Genomic DNA, 25,574 nt, shown 5'->3' with positions numbered 1-25,574 from the left:
TTTATTTTTATTTTCACTTTAGCAACAATGCGAAAAAGAACTTCGATGAAAACTGAAAACAAGAAACTTTGATATAACTATGGTGATACTTTGATACAACTGTAGCGATACAGGCTTAGTATCTATACTAACTTAACACCTTCAATATTGCTTTCAGACGAACTATGTACAATTAGCTTGTCCAATCAGCCGTCTATTCTAAATCAACATGGCGTCCCGCCACGAGGAGGGGTTCTACAAACGATTGCAAAGCTTTTTCACTACAGACAAGTGGAAAGCTTTGCAATCGCCCGTGAAAAGAAGACCGCCAAGAACAGATGTTTATGAAGTAGGGTATATCTTGGGAAAGAGGAAGCGGTTTTCGGTTACAGACGAACTATGTACAATTAGCTTGTCCAATCAGCCGTCTATTCTAAATCAACATGGCGTAGGGGTTCTACAAACGACTGCAAAGCTTTTCCACTACAGACAAGTGGAAAGCTTTGCAATCGCCCGTGAAAAGGAGACCGCCAAGAACAGATGTTTTTGAAGTAGGGTATATCTTGGGAAAGAGGAAGCGGTTTTCGGTTACTGTAAAGTTGAATCACTTGCTTTTTACAGTGCAGCTCAAAGATAAGCGAACTTCGCATACGCGTACCATACGCAAGGCTTCTGAGCCCAGAGTGCGCCGAATTAAAAGCGCAATCGTTGTGCGGTTATAGACATTTGAGAGAGAATGGGGATGAATGTGCCATATACAGGCACGAGGAAAACGGCGAACCTAAAACCCACCGAATCGCGCTGAAATGGCTAAAATACGGTACACAAACACTGGCAAGATATCAAGGAGACAAGGTACGCCATTTTTGTTCAATTCATGCCCTTTATTTTCGATTCCAAAACTCCAAAACTCCCATACAAACCCTTATAATTTACGCCATTGCGTTACACTCATCGTGACACTCAAATTACAAAGTACACAGCTTGCGTTACCTGTGTTCAAACTTCACAAAGCCTGACCTCTTTTCCATGGTAGAGAATACTGGGAACGAGGCTGAAAATCCACGTGAGCAGATCCACGATTTACTTTTTCCATCATTTCCGGTGTCTGTTTGGGATCGGTACCAGGTCTCCTCGGCCAAGCTCTTGTTGTGACAGCTTGTGTTGTCGCGATGTCTCAATTTAGGTTTGCAGTCCGATCATCAGCAGCTTTTCAGAGGATCTATAAACGCAAAGAGCCTATAAAATTATGCAGACAGATTCCCATCCGTTCAGCACAAACGCAAGCTGTAGAAGCTGTGCAAGTGAAGTCGTTCGACGAAATTCCCGGTCCGAAAGGTTTGCCTGCGATTGGAACCCTTCTCGACTATGTCCGTGATCAAGGAGATGGGGTGCGAGGATACAGAAAGATGCATGTGATACAGCAGCAGCGAGTTCAACAATATGGAGATATTTATCGAGAGAAAATCATGAATTACGAAACGGTGACGATCTCGAATCCTGACGACGTGCAGTTTTTGTTTCGAAACGAAGGAAAGTATCCTACACGAGAACCTCTGTTCCCTCTCTGGATGAAATACAAGGAGGATAGGAACCAAGGGCAGGGAGTGTTCAGCTTGTAAGTCTGCTTTAATATCTGCTTACCTTGTATAATAAACATGGGAAAAACGAACAAAAACTTTAGAGATGATACCACGTTACTATGTTTACCTTAATATTTGCTGCTCGCTGTTTTCAATCTCTCAGTACAATTGAGTAGTTTTATTTGCGTTAGCATCAAAGGCCAGAATTATTTTGCATTATGCACTGATTTTTCAAGAGAACATAATCGATCTCACGTTTGTAGTAAACGCGGTTCGACTGTATATCTCTTCACAACTTTCTCTCCTGAGCCTGTTCTTTGGAAGGATGGAATGGTGGAATATGAGGGTGGATTGGCGGAATGACGGAATACATCACCCAAAACGTAAAGTAAGGAATGGTGGGATATACGAATAGGGAATGGTGGAAAATCTTAAGACTTGCGGTGATGCGTGTATAAGAAAGGAACAGTAGCAGAAAACTTGAGATATGGAATTAGAACAATACACACTTATACTGTTAAAATACCCTGCAGGGGCACTAGTTCATTTCCATGGACACCTTTTCAGAAGGTCTTAATCCCACTGGAAAGTTGGATTTAGTTAAAAAGAAAATCTATAGTGATCCACTGGAAAACTAATACTCTCTTGTTTTCAGGTGGCAAATACTTTGAGGGGTATAGAATGGTAAAATCCGAGACCCGCCGAGACGCCGAGACCTTCATTTAAAATCCGAGACCAAGACTCAACTACTTTTTCTAAATCCGAGCCCGAGACGTCGCGATGCAAAACGTGTTTTTTACTAACACTGCCGAAAAGCTGGTGCGGCAATTTACGAGCAGAATTTATCCAAGCTTACATGTTTCACAGAAGCTACAGAAGCGATTGCGATGTTAAGCCGTTTTTCAAGATTATTATTTGTTGTCAGTTCAGGACGGTTAATTCAGACTTAATTTTCGCTTGGTTTGCGAGACTCCGAGATTCAAATTTCAAAATGCGAGATTCCGAGACCCGTTTTAGTTTTTCAAGCTCGAGATTCCGAGACTCCAGTTTGAGACGCCGAGATCTCGAGACCCGCCGAAAATTTGTCGAGACCCAGTATTTTTCAAGGACCATTCTATACCCCTACTTTGCTAAAATGTGAAGTAAGGTTAGCTAGCATTTTCATAAAGCCAACAACAGCTAGATCATCTAAATTTGGGTAATAAGATTCTGTTTCCTAAAAATTTCTGGGACTTAAATTTTCAGCTAAGGCATCCGAACATAATTTTTATCATACTGTATAAACTGATGCAAATATACCTAGTTATTAAAAGGCGACTAAAAGATCTGGGAACACAGGAGACACTGTTTTCAGTATTTTGCTTTAATTTGCTCGTTAGGTACTGTATTACTGTTGATAGCCAGCCCTGTATTTGTCTCTCTCATAATTAAGTTAATGGTAACTGTTGGGTCACAACCCAGGAGAGATCATTAAGTAGATCATTTTCAAGGTCTGAAACAGCTAAGAATTTCCTGTGTAGACCTCAAGGCAGAGGAATTTGCAACATACATGTGTACATGTACTGTAACATAAATGAACATGGACAGTACAGTGAGGCATGGTTTAAAACTCATCACCAATAGAAGAGTGTGGGAAAGGTGTCTGCAAAGTCTGTGGGGGAGCCACAAAAGGTAACCATGACAACCCTGTGAGCGGCAACCACCCAGGCACTGTCTCACTGAATATTCAGTGGAAAATTAAATACTTTCCAATACTAACCTAGAGAGAGGGGAGGGATGGGAGCAATTAAACTCTTTTCTACAACTGTACATGTACACGCAGCAAAACGCGAGCAAAATGGTTGATATCAATAGGAGAGCTGTAAATTTACTGAGGCCCAGCCTGTGAAACCCTTGGACCACCCTGTAGAAATATTAATGGAGCCAGCATTGTCTCAAGACAGTACAATTGAATTGAAGAATTGTTAATATATGGAATAATTTACCACCTGAAATTAAGCTTAGCCAGTGCTTCGAACAGTTTTTTAAGCGTAATTTAAGAAAGCATCTTGTAAAAGACTTTTTACGATGAGCTACCCTGTCACCAGTTTTGAGCTATAAGTTTTTAATTACTTAAATCAATTCTCATTCTTAATATTTATTTATGTACAGATCTTAACTTTTATTTCAGTCTTGAATATGATAATTTCATAAAGTTCATTGCAAATTGTTACTGAAAAACCCCTATGGGGAGTGTCAATAAAGTATTGTATTGTATTGTAACCTCGTATAAATTACATGTAGCCCCATTTAAAATCAAGACTAGCTGGTATAATTTAGCATCAGTATGGCATGTTGTAACCAGGGTTGTATAATTAACAGTTAGAGTCTTGCAGCTAATATTTGCTATAATTATATAACTAATCAATACTGGGGCCATTCCATATTTACTTTAATTCAAGAAAAAAGGTCCAGAGTAACACAACACTTTGATCTGAAATGGGATAGCACAAAAATGAAGCTGCATGAGTCTTTCAGTCATGATTTTTCTTCAGCATTTAAAGTTACCCTTATAATAACTGTAGCCCGGTAGTCACCTCGTACTTGCGAAAAGATTCTAAAACAATATTTATTGAACCATTAAGCAAGTTAGGGATGTTGAGTTCATTACAAAGAGCAATCATAGAATGATTCCCGCTTTCAGGATAAAGTTCAACACATGTAGCATACTGTAAATCTATTGATATTTTTGTGATATCCATTCCATTCCAGTAAGTACACAGCGTGCGCATGCGCAATGTTTCATGTACTGTAGTGCATCATCCCATTGTGAAGTTCAGTTAAGTTGCATGAAAGTACAGTTAGATAAACACAGTTGAAGAAAGTACGTGTTGTATCTGCTAAACCTTCTAATTTGTTGTATGTACTAGGCGAGGTGAAGAATGGTACAAGGTTCGCCGTATCTTGAACATGAAGATGTTGAAACCCAGAGTTGTTGGTGAATATGCACAGCAGTTGAATGAGGTTGGCACTGATCTGCTGACTCAGGTGAAAGAAACTCGTGGCACTGATGGAATTGTCCCTGGCTTACAACAGGAACTCTTCAAATGGTCTTTGGAATGTGAGTTGAACACAACTGTGGCAGTTGCGAAAAGAAAGCCTGAAAAAGTGCATTTGATTTTTGTAAATCACATTTCATATAAGGGGCAATATGCGATATATAAATCACATCAGGGTAACGTGAAAGACGTTCAGTGTATGAATTCACGTTGCCTTGTTCCTAGGCCTCTTTGTCTTTGTCTCGGTCAAGCCATTTCGGGTCACGTGTTTCCTACGTCGGCGTCGACGTAGGTGACACGTGAGTCGGCTTCTGATCCCTTGTTCCCGTCTCTCTCCTCACTGATCCCCTATCCACTCCTCTGAATTCTTAACTCACCCCATTGTTTATTTTATCTCTGGTCCACCCTATTGCTCCCTGAACACAACTCCTTGATGCCTGATTGGTTATATGTTTAGACATCACTAATGTGTCGTTGCGCTCAGCGGTTAAAATGGCGAGAGAGGATCGTGATACCCGATAAACCATGCCACATGGTCTCTCTCTCCTCTGCACAGGCGCAAACGGAGATTTCGGCCGGAAATAATCCACTTGGAGAAGTGACAGTTTTGAGCTCAAAGGAAGATAGAGAGGCTTCCTTGACCAATCTTGTCTCTGGTGAACCTGTACTCGCCTTGCACAGCGGGTCCATTCTAACTCCTCATTGAACCTCTGCTGGGGTGAGATGCGAGTCAAATTGTGATCTTTTTTTTATTTTCCCAAAGTATAAAATCCAGCCGAGCGTTGCCAATTAGATGCATTACAACCGTATATTACAGCGTTCTTACCATGGTATGAGCTCAAGCCAACCTTATCATGATCCCGCTGTCATTCAGTTTTCTCAGCTATATGTTAATTGGCTTACGTTTAAATTCAGTCGACAGGCACATTTTTTTTTTGTAGCTTTTCTCAGTATAAAACTACTTTTATAGCCATATTGATTTCTGTTGCAGCAATTGGAACAGTCCTGTTTGAAACAAGGTTTGGCACCTTTAAGAAGTCTCCTTCAGAGGAAGCTGCCAAGTTTATCGAAGCCGTAAACAAGTTGTTCATAGTTGCGTTAAAGGTTTTCGTCATTCCTGTTTGGATTGACAAGTTCTACAGATTAAAGTCAATCCAGGAGTTCTATGATTGTATGGATGTCCTTTACAACTTTGGCGACATGTGCATCGTGAAAAAGATGAGAGAAATACAAGAAAAACTTGAAAATGGAGACATTCAGGACGAAGATGCGGCAGAGTTCTTGACATTTCTAGTCCGCAGAGATGACATCAGTTCCAAAGAAATAACAGCAAACTTGGTGGAAATATTGATGGCTGCAGTAGAAACGGTATGGTGTAATGAACTTAGCAATAGATCATAGTTGGTGAAATTTGAGAACAATTGTCGACGTAGTGGGGAGAGCACTCGCCTCCCATCAATGTGGTCTGGGTTCGATTCTTGCTGTTGACGCCATAGACCTTTTTCATAAATGGCGGCCGATAAATTATTCTTTTGTTTTCATGAAAATTAGTCCTACTAGCCTCGTCAGCATGTGCAAAATTAAAAAGAATTTTTACTCTGAAATGAGGTTAGTAGGGCTAATCAACATATATTGAAAAGAATAATAAATCGGCCGCCATTTATGAAAAAAGGTCTATATGTAGGTTGAGTTTGTTGTTGGTTCTCGTCCCTGCTTCGAGGGTTTTTCTCCGGGTTCTCCAGTTTTCCTCCGTCCGCAAAAGCCAAACTTCCCAAATTCCAATTCGACCTGGAAGCATTGGATGAAAGAGCCACCCTGTAGAAGCCACGGGAAATCCCATTTATTTTATCCGATTTGCTCGAAACTTGGGTCGGTTTATTCGGGAATAGCCAAACCAAAACACTCCCGATTATTGAAATAGAATAATGCAATATGCGATTCAAGTTTGGTGAAAATCATCTATTTCTCGAGGAAAGAACCATATTGCAGACGCCGGTCCCTCTACAGGCGCACAAAAGATTCCATAAGGGTCTATAAGAAAAATTTGCAAATTAAATGCGTCCTTTATTTAATCCAGCGATACTATTCCATAGCATTTCAGGAGTACGAAAGGCTTATTGTACCCTTTCGCTCTTTCATACGCGTCACTGTTCAAACGGATACGGATTTCAAGACAGCGAGAGTTCAATAAAAATAATGTTAAAATGTTTAAAATGTTGGACTGATGATGCCCAAGTCTGTAGTCATTGAAATCTTTTGTTTGCTTTGCAGACCTCAAACACCATCCTGTGGACCTTGTATTCGCTTGCAAGAAACCCCAACGTACAGAAACAGCTGTACGAGGAAGTTAGCTCAGTTCTTAAACCAGGGGAACGTCCAACGCTGGAGAAGTTACAGAAAATGCCGTTGCTAAGAGGGTGTATCAAGGAGAGCTTAAGGTACGTGTAACTTGCCTTAGACATATAGAACTGGGAAGTTTCTTAGGCTTACTTGCTTACTGGCGTTTCAATTGGTGTCTCCAGATTGTTTGCCTCGCACAAAACGATTTTTCATAGACAGGGATCTCGCCCCGCCGCATTTGTTGCGCAGACCAAAATTTGCTCTTGGCGACATAAGGCTCTCTTAGAGAGACTCATGTCGGAACTGGCCTGCCAGACGGATCCGTTTGTAAATGGAGTGTATCAATTTGATGGGACTGATTAATCGAGAATTCTTCAAAATGGCACATTCTGAGGGTAGTGTGCGCCATTTTGAAGCAATTTTTTTTTTAACTGTCGTTCAAATTGATGCATTCCGTTTGCGAAATGATTGAACTGGCTGGCCAGTTCTGACAAATGGAGAGCGCCCTTAGTGAGTGTCTCATGCCAGCACTCTGATTGGTTCGAATTGAGGCCGGGACAGGTTCCGGCGACGTGTCATTCAATTTAAGATTTCGTACGCTTGTTTACTGTTTCTGGCAAACAATTCGTAGAAAGTAGAGGTCAATAAAGTATACAGAAGTCGAAGTTTTCAAATTAGTGCATTATTGTATGGTTGTTCCTAGCATGAGTAGTTCAAAATACATTGTAGGGTTGGACACCTCATGATGTTTACAGAATGTAGTATTCTTGATCCTGATGGTCCAGACGTGGAGGAGAACACAAGCTAATTTGTTTGGTAGTGAACTAAAACTGAGAGAATAGAGCTCCATTTGGGCAAAACGTTTTGGGGTTACAAAACACTGATCTGTACTATTTAGGCCTAAGCACTGATTTGAAAACGGTCAACCGCCATTTGTTGCCATGGCTAACTATCTGAAATAAGTTTAAAATTACCATTTGCGTTAGCTCGCCCTCGTTTGTGTAGTAGATATAGATATAGGAGATATGACGCAAATGACTTGACGTTTGAAATACACTCTCCGTTGGTTTAACATCATAAGGTGTCCAACTATGTTATGGAGTATCCACTGTTGTATGCCCAATCTTAAAAATAACCTTCTTTCCCGTAGGTTGTATCCAGTGGCCCAAGAAAATGCTCGCTATCTCTCAGAAGAAGTTGTCATTCAAGGCTATTGCATACCACCAAATGTAAGTCAACCTTGGCTTCATGAACTGGAATTTGACCCCTTGATCCTCTCTTGGTGTAGCTGAATTCAAATCTCATAAATGGGAATATTTGGCTGTTTTATTTGCAACTACTGTGGTTTTGTTCAATTACAACTCTACAGTCATTTAATTGACAGTGCTAACAGCAAGCAAAGCGAAACGTGGTCAGTTCGTAAAAATTACATACACTTTCATGTTTCGGAGAGGCAGATTCAAACTGAGTGTTGAGGCCTGGGATATTGCATTCGTTTTTATTTGAAAACGGAGAAGTTATACACAATTTCAAGGTGTTAGTGCTCTTGTGTGTACGGTTTCGTTTAGTTTCACGCAATTTTGTGCAATCCCTTCAAATGACTTTCCTGGGAAACCAGAGGTTCTTGTCGCACTCGTCATGGGGAAGAAGCGTGATCGGTCGGAGGCCAACGCAACGAGCGGCAAAAACACCTCTGGGGCAGAGCTGAAATTAAACAATTTGGTCGCAATTGGCTTCAGATTTCGCGCGAAGGCGATTTTGGCCGGAACTGAAGACTGCGCAAGAAAATCCTCCAGGTCCCAGGGTAAAAAATAATGGTTAAGGCTGATCACCGGTGGCGGGGTTCAGTTGGTTAGTGCTTTACACAGGCATTCTACTCATGGCGAAGTAGCAATACCCGGCCCCCTTTTACCGGCTTTTTGAAAAAATCACTAAAATGTAGGGGTACTAGCCGCGTTAAGAGATCAGCTGTTTACCTTTCGTTCACAGACAATGATTCGTATTCCGCTGTATGTGATGGGTCGTGATCCAAAGCTGTTTGATGACCCACTGGAGTACAAACCTGAGCGGTGGCTGAGGGATGATACACACAAGTCCCCATATCATGCCTTTGCCTCGCTTCCCTTTGGATTTGGCACCAGAATGTGCCTAGGTAAGTGAATGGATGGACAGGTATACACGTCGGGAGCAACAGTTGTCATATACCGCTCAGGTTTAAGTTAACCGTGCAGTTTTTTCAAGTCAAATGAAAAGATAAATGAACGAAATTGAAAAACAACGATGAACTTTGACACTAGATCATGTATCTCTGATATGCTTTGTCGCTATAGCAACCTCTATATCACAGTTGAGCACATATATATATACACAACGTTCCGCGTACGTTTTGTATCCTTCAGTTGGTAAACCGAACTTCAATTAAAAAGTTGGAATCAATCAATCAATCAATCAGTCAGTCAGTCAGTCAGTCAGTCAACCGACCAACCGACCGATCGATTGATCGATCAATCAATCAATCAATCAATCAATCAATCAATCAATCAATCAATCAATCAATCAAAATCTCCTAACTCATATGCTGCGGAAATAACCTCTGATCATAAGCTTCAGTGTATGAATGTTCTTAAGTTTTACACTGCAACACATTTGATATATTTAACTGATGTTGCTTGACCTTTTCTTTCGTCGCGCAGGGCGCCGTGTGGCTGAATTAGAGATGCATCTCCTTCTATCGCAGGTAGGGTTTCCAATATGTTTAATGCCTGGAAAAATTGTCAGGGTAATCTAGCGTTGAACGTAGCAAACAGTTTAGTTAAGGGTAGAAATTCATTCTCTCTCTCTGATGCTATAAAAATCTTCTCTTTTTTCTGGTCGTTTTCAAAATTCTCTGGATAACTTAAAACTGCGTAGCAAAAGTTGAAAATGTATGAACGGAGTGAAGCTACGGAGATTGTCTCAAATCTCCCTTTACCTCAGTGAATGTAGCATCCACCAAGTGTGTGGAAGGTCACGGTTTAACTGTCACTGAGGACTGTGATATTTTGTAGGAAGCTTTCTCGTGACAAACTAAATTGCATGTTTCTTATTTCAGGTGTCCCAAAACTTCTGGCTTGAGTCCCTGAACGAAGTACAGCCAACCATAACATCGCTTCTGGTGCCAGACAAACCGGTCGAACTAAGATTTGTAGATCGCTAGGTGATCTTGAGAGCTTCTCGTTATGTTGTATTATATACATAGCTGAGAAAGACGAAACACAAGCTACAGCACATCACTTGTAAACTTGACTATAATTTCCTGCGAACCGTCCGTACCACGCACCTAAACCGAGGGGTATTTGGGGGGGGGGGGGGGGGCGATTCCGCCCGCTTTTGATGTATGAACATATTGTTCACAAAACACAGAAAAGCTCGAGATGGTATCGTGCGTCAATTTGATATCTCAGTCGATTTGAAATTTTTGGTAGTTCTACCATCTGCGAGGTCAGATGGTATTGATGATATGCCGGCACGACTCAGCCACAAATTATCGATACACTTAACTGCTGTCTCACTGACGTATGTCTTATAAACAGAGTCGTAGACACAAGGAATATTCCAGTTGACCGGATGTATGCGGATAATACTATCCTCACATACGGAGCTAATGACCAAGACCAAAATGTTTCCGTTGTAGAACTGAAACAATGGCATCCTCGGAGACCCAGGGGCAGTTAGTCGGGTAGCAGGGGATTTTCGTGGGTGAAAGTTTAGCTACCCGACTAACTGCCCCTGGGTCTGCGAGGATGAAACAATGGCTGAGTGCGAACAATCTTAGTAGACGAAGGGTATGTTTATTGGGATACAGCACAAAGTTTCATGTATTCCAAGTCAACCGAAAATCAGTCTTGATTGACAAAAAATAGACAGGGTCATGACTTATAAATGTCTTGGTATTAAACTTTCTGAAACTCTCACCTAAAGAAAAACACACATTTCCGAGGTCGTGAGCAAGGTGACGAAAGTCCTCGGGGCCCGTAGAAGACTTGCACCACATCTTCCCCAGTAAACGTGGATAACTATACATATGATTAGTAGTTTTTAGTTAAGCACGGCTCCTAGGAAGAACACTGTAATTGTGAAATAGGACTCCGTGGTGAAATAAAGGATTATTCATGGTCTTTATTTGTTACATTCTCTCTGACACACGAAAATACGTAAATTTAACGATTATCCTGCCAAATCGCGAAGAATATTGCCTGATACGTAAAATTAGGGAATATTCCGCAAGACTGTGGAGGATAATTGTTTTATTATACAACACATTGAGAACAAAGAACAGTTTTATTGCAGAAAAGCTCTATTAAACTGTGCTTTTTATCAATGTGTTGAATACTTAACTAAAACAATTATCCTACTCAATCCCCTGCATGATTTTAGCCTCGTCGGCTAAGTATTTAACAATTATTCGCCGAAGCGAAGTAAATATTGGTGAATATTCCCCGCGACAAAGTTGAGGGGAATATTCACCAATATTTACCGAGCCTGAGGCGAATAATTGTTTTAGTATAATTACTCAGGTGATTATCAGAGAAAAACAAGTACCGTCCGAGAAATGTCGATTTTGTTTGTTTGTTTCAAATCGTCACGTGTCAATGAACAGTCTGCCGCGCAGTCTGTCGATCACATGCTCAATCGAAATCACACGCGCAATCGATAAACTGCACACGGCCTCAAGCAGAATGTCAGTATTCTTTAACTGCCGCATCATTGAGACGAAGCACTGACTTCTGCCAATGAATGTTGGGTTTCTCCGACCCGTTTACCAAAATAGATGGAGATGAACCAGGCTATTTGGTGTAAAACTCGAGCCGGGACCACAAGTGTTAGCGATAGCATGTTATTGCACAATTTCTTGTTGACATGATGGCTTCGCCGGTTAACGGACGTTTATAAATTGCCCTCGCAGATAAGCTGCTTCAGGTAGGAATTAAGTCATTTATTGGCTTCACTAAACTAGTACACGGTTGTCACATGCAGATGAAAATATTTTGTTGTGAGGCGGTGACTTTGGATGGTGGTCGAGAGCCGCTCGAACCGACAACAAACTAGTTTTCAGATTATAAAACTGAACTGTTTTCGTTTCTCGTCACTGAAACGTAAAACTTAGAGAGACATTTAATCATCTTGTTTACTTTCATGCTTTCAAATTCTGTCTTAAACTCGATTTGTTTGTGAAATCATTCTGTTGATAAAGATAATCTTGCTCGAATTTAACTTAATTTGTTGTCTTCATTTTAAGTCATCGACATCGACAACATGCAATTTACAAGGGTTTTTTTTTATTACAATTAGCAAAATTTTCATATCTTGCCTTCGAAAAGTATCACCTTGGACTTAGCTGCATCTTTGGTGCCTTTCGGAATTACATTCTCTTTCATCCTTTTTACTTCTTTTTCAGAAACGTCAGCAAATCGCTAAGCGGCCATTTTGAAAGTTAGTGCTCCCGCTATAATCACCTCGCGCGAGGTGATTATAGTAGGATATGACGCAATCCTCGACCAATCAGATCGACAGAATCTCTATAATCACCTGAGTAATTATACTAAAAGGCGATATTCCTACGATTTAAATATCTGTTGTCTTCATTTACGTTTACTTATCACTAGGCACTTTTTCAGTCCTCTCTGGCAGGAGAGGGTTGTGGGGAAGGGGTGTTTGGTTTGAGGGGGCACTCCAAGGCTTCACTGGCTCGTCACCAGGGTCTCGCAATATTAATAATGGCGGTATGGCGAAGATCCTGGGACTGAACAATGTGCGTTTACCAGTCCCTAGCTTGTTCTGAATTGTACGTTGCTTTCTTCAACGTCCTATGTTTGAGAGCTTTGTGTGACATCGAAGATTTTTTTTTTTTTGAGTGACATCGAAGATGTTGATTTAGAATAGACGGCTGATTGGACAAGTGAATTGTACATACTCGTCTGAAAGCAATATTGAAAGTGTTGACTCAGAATAGATACTGAGCCTGTATCGCTACCGTTGTGTGAAAATATCACCATAGTTATATCAAAGTTTCTTGTTTTGTTCATCGAAGTACTTTTTCGCATTATTGCTAAAGTAAAAATAAAAATAAAAAATTTAACCGCTCAATCTTAAGAGCACATTCCCTTTAGCTACCTAAAATAAATTACTGCCCCTGGCGTTAACTAGACTCATCACAGTTTGACAGATCAGAAATGAATATTTAGTGCTGTAAAAGAAAACATCGGATAAGACGCACAATGAGCGTGATGTAGAATTCTTTAAAACCAGTGAATCAAACAGCCAACCCGCTTCACATTTTCGACAGAGTCAATAGAAAGTCAGCTTATCATACAAGGAAATAGAATTCTCAGAGTGCGCTAACATTTTGCACGTACATTCCTATTGAATTCATCTGTTTGACTAGCCATGCACTTGAAATAGTTTACAAAGCGGTTACCTTATAACCTTCTCTGCACAATGCGTTGACGTAATGAGTATGATAATGAGTTATCAAGTTCGCGCATGATAAATAGCCCAAAACTTCCGCATTTTGTCAGGAAAAGTCTGTTTTGTTTGTCATGGCTTGCAACCTCGAATCGGTCCGTGCCAAAAACGTGGCGTTTTATATTTTCATTTCGATAACCGTCTTCACCACACTGTTGGTTTCCTTTTGCTGGGTGGAGAAAGCAGTTGGTCGGGGAGTTCAGTAAGTACGATATTTTATCTGGGCAAGGAGTCTGAGAACACGAAGGTTAAGAAGCTTTAACTACGTACGGCGTCACGGCACAATGAGAACGTCAAAAAGCTCGCTGTACGATTTACTGTGAGAAACAATGGTACATTTCGTTTAGGTACGTGTTCTGCAAAAATTGTCGTAAATCGAAATGACCAAATTCAATGGGTTCATGGAGAACGTGTGTTCAACGCCGACGGTAAAATTTCCATTCCCTTTGTTGACTTGAACTGTCGTCGTTCATCGCAGTTCTGTTGTGCTTGGATACTTCGGTCACATTTTAGACAAGTTGGAATAACCGAGAAGTAGTTCAAGTAACGTGAATTTATATTTTCAATTTTGTTGATGTTGACATCGTCATTGGTCCCTGCTGCTACGGCTGCGACAATATTTCCGAGTAACCAGAAGTTACAATTGGGAGACTCTAAATGTGTGTTATGCCACTTGGTTCATTTCTAAGCTGTCGTCTGAAAAGCAACGCCGAGTGTCAGTGCAAAGAGCATGAGGTCAGTTTTTATGGGCAAACGAACCACAACGGCTAGATATATTGTGCTTTCGAGTGGACTTTAAGGTTGCTTCTAAAACATATTAAGCGATAACTAACTCTGAGAAACCGGAAAGGATTCGCAAAGCTAAGCGTGATTTTGAAATCATGTCGTTGTCAACAGTGCCGGGTGATTCACAGTGGCTGCTTAAAAACATCTTATTAATAATTTTGAAAACTGTTCTATAGCTTCAGTCAGGGCCTTAACCACTAGGTAGGTATTTCATTAGCTTGGTGTGTTTGCTTTTTGCTTAGCATTACTTGACCAAACTACTGATCGGTGAATTGAAACGAAACCTAACTAGAAAATCTGAGTAAAATACTGGCTAAAAGAAACTTTATCCGTTTAGTTCCGTAGCTGTCCAGCTCATTGCATCACCAAATAATATTTCAGAAATGGCGTTGACTTTCATAGCATCCTTTCCCTTAAAAACGAGAGATTGAATATAGAGTTTGGATAGTGACATGCAAATTTTGCGTCATGGCACTTGAGTACGAAGAGGTATAAACTGAAGCTACTTTGACGAGTTTACTCGTCAGTGACTCGTTGCACGGGTCAACTTCGAGCCCGAGTCAAGTTCGAGTTAGGTTCCTTTTCTTTAATTTTCTTTTTCCTTTTGTTTCGTTTTTGTCTCAATTTGATTTCTTTGATTGCCATTCTTGCTTATTATTCGGAACGTCTTCGGAAATCTTCGGATATAGTCGTGTCGTCTTCGAAAATCCTGGCACTCCCAGGATAAAAATCTCACGCCGTACAAGTCAGAAAAAGTCGGCAGGTATATGATTGGAACGAAGAATATTTATTTGTTTTGTAACAAATTGGATATTATACACGGTGATACGTACACAAAGTAGGGCCTGAACTAGAAACCGGTGATCCGGACCTAGTATGAGCTTTGTGCCAGTTAATTTCCTGAGACATGGTTGTTATCGTGATCGACAAGCTATAGGGTATTAAACAGCGAAGATACCGGCGTAGCATCTAACGTGTCAGTATCTTCTTCGCTTTCAGATGCTTACGTCAACTCAGTAATAAGTGGCTTGTCTTCGATAACACCCAACCCATTCACTCCACCGTCATTGAGCGCTCAAAAGATAATTAGTAGGAAGGATAGTCTCCCTCGCAGCCGTTTTGTGTCTCTTCACGCAACGCTCCTCCCCACAATTTTGGGCTTTTATCTTCATCACACGAAAGAAAACATAAATTTCCATCGGCTTGCTTGTTTTCAGCAGGATAGCATTCTTTCAGTTTTGAAAATAGAGCAGTTTGAATTTTAGATTTTTCGCGCACTGCGTGACAGAAGGATTGCTGCTCTAAACATGTCACGTACATGAAAACATCGATTTGCATCGTTTTTTTTTTTTTTTTTTTCATGAAACAGCAGCGTTTATATCAATGTGTGAAAGTTCAGCAGAGAGGAGAAAGGCTTCGAAATAGCCAAGGTAAACTCCAGATGTTTTCGCTGGTTTCCGGCCGCCAATTGTTGGTGTCGTCCCATACTAAACTCTGAAATTTCCGTGGTACATTTTCTCGAATAACTTGATTATGAGATACCGCACTGCCCTGTGGCTTTCACACTTTGTTTATGTAATCACTCTTCTACAACATATCAATTTGTTGACTTTATCTATTGAATGGTTGAGGATTTTAAGTTTTTACTTGCGTGACGATGTGTGAGGTAAAAACCACCAATGGGAAAGGGATGTGGTTCGAATTTTAACAGCCGTTTGCAGGGAGGAGCGTTGAGTGACGAGACAGAGAATGGCTGCGAGGGAGACCATAAGAAGGAGGGTAATTTGGCAACTGAGCAGTTTTATGTACTATCCTCTCTCCTTCTCTTTTTAATAGACCAAGAAACGTTTGCGACTGTGAAGGAGGCTCAAAGTGGAATTCCGGCAAGGTTTTGCGACCGTCAAAAGATGGTAGGCCAGCTGCATGCAAGCCAGTGAACAACATTCTGTTCCTCAAGGTTCATAAGACAGGATCAAGTACAGTGACTAATATCTTAAATCGTTATGGTGATAGCAGGGATTTGCTGTTTACGTTGCCTGTTGAAGGAAACCATTTTAACTGGCCTCATCGGTTTTTACTTAATTACACAATGCCTATCGGCCGAGCACCAAATATTCTTTCTAATCACGCCAGATTCAACAAGGCTCCAATGCACTGGCTTTTTCCAAAGGGAACAACTCGCTACATTACGTTGCTTAGGGAACCAACTAAACAATTTGAATCTGTTTTCAACTATTATCAATTTGGCAAGCGCTTTCAGGAATTACAAAATGTTACGCCAACCTTCGAGAGTTTTCTTCAAAATGCAGAATTTTATTTGAAGAAAGGAAACGGGTCTGGTTATTTTAATCTGCTCAAAAACCCAATGTTATTTGATCTTGGACTTGACACAAAATACCACAGGAATCGCATTGCGATGCGAAACTACGTTCGTTTTCTTCAACAAGAATTCGACCTTGTAATGCTCATGGAATACTATGATGAGTCCCTTGTGCTCCTAAAGCGACGATTCTGTTGGAAAACTGAGGATATTTTATATTTTAAACAAAACGAAAGGACGGACAAAGAAAAACAGAATATTACAAGTCGTACAAGGAAGCTGATTCAGAAGTGGAATTCGGAAGACGTCTTTTTGTACGATGTTTTCAATCAGACTCTGTGGGAAATGATAAAACAGGAAGGATCGGACTTTTATAAAGATCTGGCACTCTTTCGAAAAGAAAAGGAATCCGTGGAAAAAACGTGTTTACAGGAAGGAGAATTTCTGACGAGTCCATTCAATTCGGGGTTATGCAGTCAAAACAAGTATCTCAAAAGAAATGAATGAAATTTGCGCCAAAATGATCATGAACGAAGTTCCATATATGAACTATTTTCGCGAAAAATTGATCAAACGACAAGAGGATGTTGATATTTCTGCAAACGAAATGGACATTTTATAATGAAAATACTTCATGATTTATTTATAATTTAAATATATAACGTTTTGGTTTGTGAAATTTTAAGTCGTGATTGAACGAATTTGCTTTTCAAGCGTGAACACAGGTCTGTCTGAATAAATAGTTCAATTAAGAAAGCTTATTGTCTGTTTATCTGTGTGTGTTGATTCACGGAATTTCTTCACCATGCGAGAGCGAAACCATATCTATTACTGTCCCCTGTGTATAAAAGTGTAAACAAACCGAAATCCTCCAGCGCATACCAAATTCGCTCATGTTACAACACGATCAAATTACGTTGCACAAATTTGGCACTGACTAGAGCTGTCCATTCACCCCTGTGAATTTTATACAACATTGCTTTTTTACTGCAATATTCTACAAAAATAAAGCAGTAGCCACATGTAGTCATAGACTGCTTTTTATTTTACTTCTTGCCGTAGCGCTCTAGAAGACAATAAACATTTCACAATAATCTCACGCTGGCGTGTGCAAAAAAAAAACTTTTCCTTACAGAAAAATCAAATAAATGTGATCGGCGCACCACAGAAACTTCGAAGGAAAATCTTGTCTATGAAGAGAGAGCATTTTACCGTTTGAATCAGTGAATTGGACTGAACAGAATCTATCTTAGTCTTCAAATGTCTTAATGATTTAGTGCCCCAGTATCTTTCTGATTATTTTAATAGAAACCACAGTTTCCATAGTTACAATACACGTCGGCGTGAAGACATTCATCCTTCAAGACCCAAACTTAGCCTCGGGAAGAGAACTTTTAGATACTCCGGAGCGATTTTATTTAATTCGTTACCTGAAACAGACAAACGGGCAGCGTCCTTGGAGGCTTTTAAGCGACTAATGATGAAACACGATTTTGCATACTAGATTTTTTTCTTAGTGTGCAAATGTTTTTATTTATTTATTCTATCCTATGATATTTTAACCCAAAAGTGTTTGAGTCATATATATTGTAATTTTTTTCTCATACCATAATAATAATTATTTTAGGTGTATACAGGGCCCCTCAGGATAACAGCCCCGTAGCTGATTGGGCCACCCTGTCTAAAAAAGTTCTTTTACTTACTTAATTACTCTCCGTGATGCCCTAATAACATTTCATAATGAACGAGTGTTGCCAATGTGCGAGCCGGCGAGCCAGCGAGCCAAACGCGCGTCGCATGCGAGCCCCGCGAGCCCGAACGTGCGTCAGGCCGGTGCGAGGCAGACGTGCGAGACAAGAACAAAACCTGCGAGGCTTGCGAGGCATGAACAACCCCCAAGATAAATGCTAACCGTTAAGCTCACCGGGGAGCTACTTAAGCTAACCTGAGTGCTATTTAGGCTAACCGGAGTGCTTTTTAGGCTAACCAGAGTGTTTTTTAGGCTAACCTGAGTGCCTCGCACGTCTGCCTCGCATGGCTCGCTGGCTCGCAGATTGTCAAGATCCTGATGGACTCACGCTGGCGGGTGCAAAAAAAGACTTTTCTTTGCAGAAAAATCAAATAATTATGGTTGCGCATCACAAAAAGTTTGTTTTGTCTATGAAGAGAGAGCATTTTACCGTTTGAATCAGTGAATTGGGCCGCACAGAACCGGAGATATCGTTCTTTCAGTACTTGCCATGACGCTACAGAAGATAAACATTTCCCAATTCACTCACGCTGACGTGTGCTAAAAAAAACCCTTTCCCTTGCAGAAAAATCAAATTATCTTAAAATGATCGGCGCATCATCGAAATACGTTTAAGAAAAAGAAAAATTAATCGACTGATTGTCAATCACCTTTGCAAAGCGAGCCAAGTTTCGAAATACGATAGCTTTCAAGGATGCCGCCGTTCTTGATCTTCGAGCTTGTTCAGTAGCGGTAGCGGCAAAGCGAGCGTGAAGTTTGTTGTTAACTCTCTTCCAGAAAGTAATGTTAATTCATAAACTATATTTCTTTTCTTAAAGAATCAGTTTAGCAAAAAAGAGCAAGCGGTAATAAGGTTTTTTATCATTGAATTTGCGAAGCGAGCAAGCTTCGAAATACGCCACCATGATGTGTTCATGTCATTTCGAGTTTGTCAAAGTAAGGTTCTAAATACGTTGGATCGTAGTCGTCATTTACGTTTTCATATTTAATATGCGAATTTCCTGCTTGCGGGCTGTCGCTTTTGCTTAATACCGTTTCTTTTGTTGTGCAAGACAATGCCACATACTTGAGCAAAGGTATGGCAATGAATAATAAAGGCAGGACATACGCGTATGACAACATACGCAAACGCGTATTACTTGCGTTCGGTACGCGTATGCTAAGAGTTCGCTTATCTTTGAGCTGCACTGTAAAAAGCGAGTGATTCAACTTTACAGTAAACGAAAACATAAATGGAAATTGACCTACCTTTCGCTTCCTCTTTCCCAAGATATACTCTACTTCATTAACATCTGTTCTTGGCGGTGTTCTTTTCACGGGCGATTGCAAAGCCGTTTCCACTTGTCTGTAGCGGAAAAGCTTTGCAATCGTTTGTAGAACCCCTTCTCGTTGCGGGACGCCATGTTGAAAAAATTCGGGGTTGACCGCCTTTTTTTGTGAGGAGACTAATACCGAAAGTATGAAATGAGCCAATCACGATTTTTACACGGAATGCCCGCAGGGCATGACGTGTCTAGGTTTCGGTCGGGTATCTTTTTTTTCTTCATCGGTGTCATAAATGTGCACATTAATTACGCGGGATGCCCTGAAGGGGCATACCGTGTCTAAAAACGGGTCGATTTCTTTTTTTTTTTTTTTTACGCGGGATGCCCTGAGGGGGCATACCGTGTCTAAAAACGGGTCGATTTCTTTTTTTTTTTCTTCCTCGTAGCTACAAATCGGTACATTAATTTATTCATTAAACTCTCCCCTCTCCTACTCGGGATGTATTGTTCTGATTGTCTTCAACAAAAGCAGGCCAATCAAAATCCATTCTTGTCGCTCATATTGCGAGGGAGGATTGACGTTATCGCAATGGAATTCCCGCAATTTCCCTTGAAACCCTGAGTAGCGTAACACAAGGGAAACAACGTAACGCGATCTTCGTGACTCAAACTATTCCATTAGCAAGGATTGTTTTATAAATCTGTGAAACATACAGTTGGAATAAATGAATCAGCCCCAGCATCACGCGTAATGCCAGCATAGCAGGCATCTTGTTTTTTTTTTCTTCCTCGTAGCCACAAATCTGTACATTAATTTATTCATTAAACTCACCCCTCTCCTACTCGGGATGTATTGTTCTGATTGTCTTCAACAGAAGCAGGCCAATCAAAATCCATTCTTGTCGCTTACATCGCGAGGGAGGGGACCCACTCACCCCTACCTGTGTGACGTCAACGCATCATTTGATCTATTTATTAAAAACAGATTAAATTGGGCGCCATATTGAAAACATGTTCTGGATTTAAGTGTGCCGTTTTCAAACGGAAATTTCACCATTTTGAAGCGGTGAATCGAAAGAACAACTTCTAAGAAGCACTCGACACCTAAAACGGTGGAAATTGGAGAGTTCCTGGCGAAGGAATCGTGCTTTCTTTGACAGTCTTAGACCACGACGCGAGACTGTTAAGAGGTCATTGAGAAGCTTACGTTATCGCAATGGAATTCCCGCAATTTCCCTTGAAACCCTGAGTAGCGTAACACAAGGAAAACAACGTAACGCAATCGTCGTGACTCAAACTATTCCATTAGCAAGGACAGTTTTATCAATCGGCGAAGCATACAGTTGGAATAAATGAATCAGCCCCAGCATCTCGCGTAATGCCAGTATAGCAGGCATCTTGTTTATGCATTAAACTCTGTCCTCCCCTAGTAAGGATATATTGTTCTGATTGTCTTCAACAGAAGCGGCCCAATCAAAATCTATTTTTCAGGCACATATCACGAGAGAGGGGACCCACTCATCACTTCTGTGTGACGTCAAATCATCATTTGATTTATTCATTAAAACTAGATTAAATTCTTCCCTCTCCCAGAAGGGATCTTTTGTTTTGATCGTCTTGAGCAAAAGCGGCCCAATCAAACTCCATTATCTGCGCGTATATCACGAGGGAGGGGACCCACTCATCTCTACTTGTGTGACGTCAAAGCAAATCATCATTTGGAAAAGTTGTTTTCGTTCAATGGCGGCCACATGTCTGAATTTAAGACTCCGGATCTGCCGTTTTCAGAGAGAAAACCAACCTTTTTCAAGCAGTAAATCGAAATAATAACTTCTAGGTAGTACTCGACAGTTGAAACGGCGGAAATTGGGAGAGTTCACAGCAAAGAAAAGCCGCTTTAAAAAACAGATCGAATGATCAACGCGAAGGATTAGAGCTAGAGGAGGCCAGTTGCTCGAGTTAAATACAAATGTACCTGGAGACCTTTAACCGCCATGTGTTCATGTGTTTATTCTTTGGCCCAAGAAACATACGACTGATCAGGATCGAAAAATGATTTGAAGACTTTTAAATTTGACGAGAATCTAAGTCTACCGGCATAATTTTAGACTATTTGCGATTATAGATCCTCTGAAAGGTTCCTGCTAGACGGGGCGCAAAGCCAAAAGAAGATAGACATGGCGACACAAGCTGTCACTAGAACAGCTTGGCCGAGGAGACCTGGGACTGATCCCAGATAGACACCGGAAATGACCTAAAAAGTGAAGCGTGGATATGTTCATGTGGATTTTAAGCCTCGTTCCCAAGGTCCTCTACCCTGGAAACGAGGTATCGTGGATTTTCGGGGAATAAAGTTTTCGATAAGGGGGAAATTATTGAAACCGAGCCTTGTGACTTTTGAAATGTTGATCGTATACATGATCAGTTATTTGACGGAAACTGATTGTCAGACTGAACAGCTAGCCGAGTACAATTCAAAACACCAAGGAATAAAAAAATAACAAAGATTATCACAAGGAAGAAACGTTACGATTCAAATTTGAATAAACCGGGAGAAAATAAGATTTTTAAAAGCTAAGATATGACAGAAAAGAAGATATGTACGTGAAATATCATTCAAAGCTACAGCTGCAGCCGGCTTGATATGCTGTACTTTTTAACATGGTTTGGCCATGTACCTGTGAAGGAAAGTTTTGCTTTTCTCATTTAACTTATTGCCACAGCGACATAGTATTTCAGTTCCTTTGTTCATTGTTTGTAGTCACGCGCTATGACGTGGACGGATGTCTGAATTTGGGCCCATCCGAAATCGGCTACCACGTGCATTTGGTAGAACACTCGACTCGCGTTGGTGTTCTACTTTTTGCTGTGCTACACCGTGCTGACGAGGGCCAACCAGCTCGAACAGCTGTCCACGGTTGCCGCATTCTGTTGATTCTCGGTTTCAGTGGTCTTTATCATGTCGCTGTCGTGTTAAGTTTTCTACGCAGTCCAGCCTTGCAGAAATTTGAGTCATTTATATTTTTGGCTGATTAGATCTTTTACAGATCCTGCGTATACCTACAGCAATTTCGTTGTGCGGTTCCTTGCTTATAGTTTACCCTTAGGTTCAAAGGTTTCACCCCTATATCGATATCGCTTCCCAGCTCACGAGATGAATGCAAGAAATAAGCCGGTTTTATGCCGTCAGCCTGATCCATGTGATCTTCGTAAAGAAAATACTATCATACGGCTGGAAGCTATGGTTCTTCTAGCCTCCCATGCAGCCGTTTCTAGGTGCGTCGTATCACTCTCTCTCTCCCCCTCCCCTCCCCCGCCCCTAAAATGACTGTGTGGAAGACTATATCTCTTCCCGCTTATAAATAACCTTAGGTTCAAGCCTTTGATCCCTATCTATAAGGTACGCTTCTCTACAGCTTTACGTATATATCGCATCTCGAGATGAATGCACGACAGCTCTAATGTAATACTCGCTTTACATGCCGGTGGGCGAATGACTGTCGCTGGAAATAGGAAGGAGATGGTCTGAGACGACAGTAGGTCTAGAGGGATCGAGGGGTCTGTCAACTTGTCGTCGGTGTACATGAAATCGGTGGTTTAGTCTCCGTTTTGTCTCGCCTGTGTACCGTCTGTTGCAACGACGACAATACCATGTACCATGTAGATGAATTTTTTTAGTTGCAGTCAATGTGATCTGGTAAATGTGCAGTCATTTATGTAGTTGCAAGTCAGCACAGAGTAGTAATCAGTCGTGCTCCATGCGGAAGTAAGCCCAAGCGCCATTATATCTTCACAAAATTAAAAGTTTCCCTTATAAATGTCAACTTCCCGAGCCTTAAAGTGGACGAAAAAAAAATACTGGTAGGTACGTATTGATGATTAAGCTGATAGTAATCTAGGATACTCGCAACCGATTGCTAAAAGTCAATGACGAGAGGTTAAAGGCCAGTTCTTTAATCTGGAAATCTTCATAGGTATTCCGGCTAAAACGGATTTGACCACATGATAGCACGGAACACCAATCCCTTAAGGAATAGATATTTATAAAACAGAATTGTAAGGTATCCTTCAACTTTGTTATTTTAAATTTGAGGAAGCGAAAGTTATCGGTCAACTTCCTCGGATGGACACACCCTTACGTTGCTTGTCCAATCCATTAAATTTATGTTATAACGCGTGGTATATTTTAATTACCGAAAATCATGTATGATCTAACCGAATACTGTTTCATCCTTCTCATAAAGAAGAGGTTCCATAAGGAGATGAATTACATGTAACTTCCAACTTCGTTTGGATAACGACCCGACAAGTCCCGAAGATGTCCGTACGACTGCCGAAGATGAAGTGAAGTTCTCCAAACAATTCTTTCATCTTAGTTCGAAAACAGATTAATGCGACTTTAACAAAGATAGGCTTTGCTGTTTTCGTAGATTGCATTTATAGATATGCAAATTTGTCAAGCAGGTTGACATCATGGATGTCTTCTGGCCAAGCTTAGCATCTCAAACATGACAGATCACTGCACGTTGTTGTAACTGATGACTAGCGTAAGTAAACACTAATAAGATTTATTCTGGGGGCGAGGGGAAAGGTTTAACAACCGCTTGATAATAAAAACATACACTTGAAAACTCGCCATCGTCTAGAGGAAGCGAAAACAACTTGAAGGGGAATACCCTACGGAAGACTTCAGGTCGAAAGTGATTATAAAATGACCACACAGGCGCATTCAGTTGAGTATATCAGCTTTCGCCGGAATTAAAATCCTGGGTCTCGGCGACTATAAAAATTGTTCAAAAGTTTACCCGAGTATGCTGGCGTCAAGATTTAAAGCAACTCATTAGTGTAGATCAAAACAAAGGTTTTCTTCAGCTTAACAGCCAAGAGCATATTTTTCCGTTTCTGTAATTGATGATTCCCAGCCTGTCAATCGTGCACAAACGAACTGTGGGGCTTTTGGACTGGAAGTAGAAAGAGATCAGATCTTTGCAGATAACAGCATCTGATCTCATGAACTTGGCCCCACATGCACAGTTCATGGCTTGTCAGTTAACACCTCTTCTCGGCTAACAGATAATCGCATTTTTCTGACTGAATGAGTCAGCACCATTTTGGCCGTTTCTTTGGAGGAAGGGTATGGTTTTTAGCCATTTTCGTCTGTCACAGACTGTGCAGTAACTAGTTTTTCATATTTTTGTATTTTGTGTCTACGACTCTGAACCTGACCTTGTTAAGATCAGTTTTTCCCCTCAGTTTTACCTGGAAACGAGGAGAGATTCCAAGGGAACGATCTCTGAATGTGCAGGATATCATGTATACAGTAATCCGCGAAATAGAGTGCGGGTAACGAGCTCATCCACTCCTCCTCAAAACTAGAAGAAGTCATTTACTCCCCGCCTACAATCCATCCCTGAGCTCTTTCAGTTAGACACCTCATCGTCACCATCACATATAAAAGGCATGATTTTTATTATGATATTCTTCCTCGCTCCTTTATACCTTTTTTTGTACAAGAAATTTATGCGCACTAGCATTACAGCCTCTGCGGCGTCTCTGAAAAATAAAGAGATTAACAGTTACGTTTACGGCAAACCACAAACGACAGTAATGACGACGTGACCATGGTTACCCTAATCTCGTACCCCGATCTCAGTCGTCGGTTCGGGAATGTCGAAATGTGAGATCTGGTAAAGTTCGATATAACGCCATTTCTGGTTGGTTACCAGAATTAAGAATGCCTCATTCTAATCTGCCCTGTGATTGGCTCTTTCCTTCTGTGTTTGGTTTTCGCTCAGTTCGGGGAAGAAACAAAAACACGGAAAAGTTTTCGCTCCGATTAAGATTGTCATGCGACGTTTTAGTACATACATGCCCTTTGTGTGGGGAGAGAACAGTGAGAAATTGTTTTTTCGGAAGACAACAGCGACTTTAGCCGAAAAGAGTTTGCAGTAACGTTCAAACGGCCTTGCCAAATTACACAAGTTTCCAACACGATGGATATAAGCTTGC

The 25,574-nt window shown here is 40.8% G+C and overlaps 1 protein-coding gene and 1 pseudogene across 2 annotated transcripts; both read left to right on the top strand.

The window, feature by feature from the left end:
* The first annotated feature begins 1,087 nt into the window (after positions 1-1,087).
* Positions 1,088-10,619, top strand: LOC146489825 (cytochrome P450 10-like). Its single transcript, XM_085102954.1, has 8 exons — positions 1,088-1,597; positions 4,472-4,662; positions 5,592-5,968; positions 6,872-7,038; positions 8,091-8,169; positions 8,930-9,092; positions 9,634-9,677; positions 10,032-10,619. Exons 1-8 carry the CDS (start codon positions 1,152-1,154, stop codon positions 10,134-10,136), a joined length of 1,572 nt encoding a protein of 523 aa, XP_084959080.1. The 5' UTR covers positions 1,088-1,151; the 3' UTR covers positions 10,137-10,619.
* Positions 10,620-13,491: 2,872 nt separating this feature from the next.
* LOC146489824 (galactosylceramide sulfotransferase-like) lies at positions 13,492-17,306 on the top strand (annotated as a pseudogene). The gene is made up of 2 exons (XR_014863211.1): positions 13,492-13,646; positions 16,067-17,306. The product of XR_014863211.1 is annotated as a galactosylceramide sulfotransferase-like (transcript).
* Positions 17,307-25,574: the final 8,268 nt, after the last annotated feature.

This window comes from Pavona decussata, unplaced genomic scaffold, assembly GCF_977016875.1.
Source record: "Pavona decussata unplaced genomic scaffold, jaPavDecu1.1 SCAFFOLD_3, whole genome shotgun sequence".
NCBI classification, from domain to species: Eukaryota; Metazoa; Cnidaria; class Anthozoa; order Scleractinia; family Agariciidae; genus Pavona; species Pavona decussata.
This window is presented reverse-complemented; position numbering and strand designations above follow the sequence as displayed.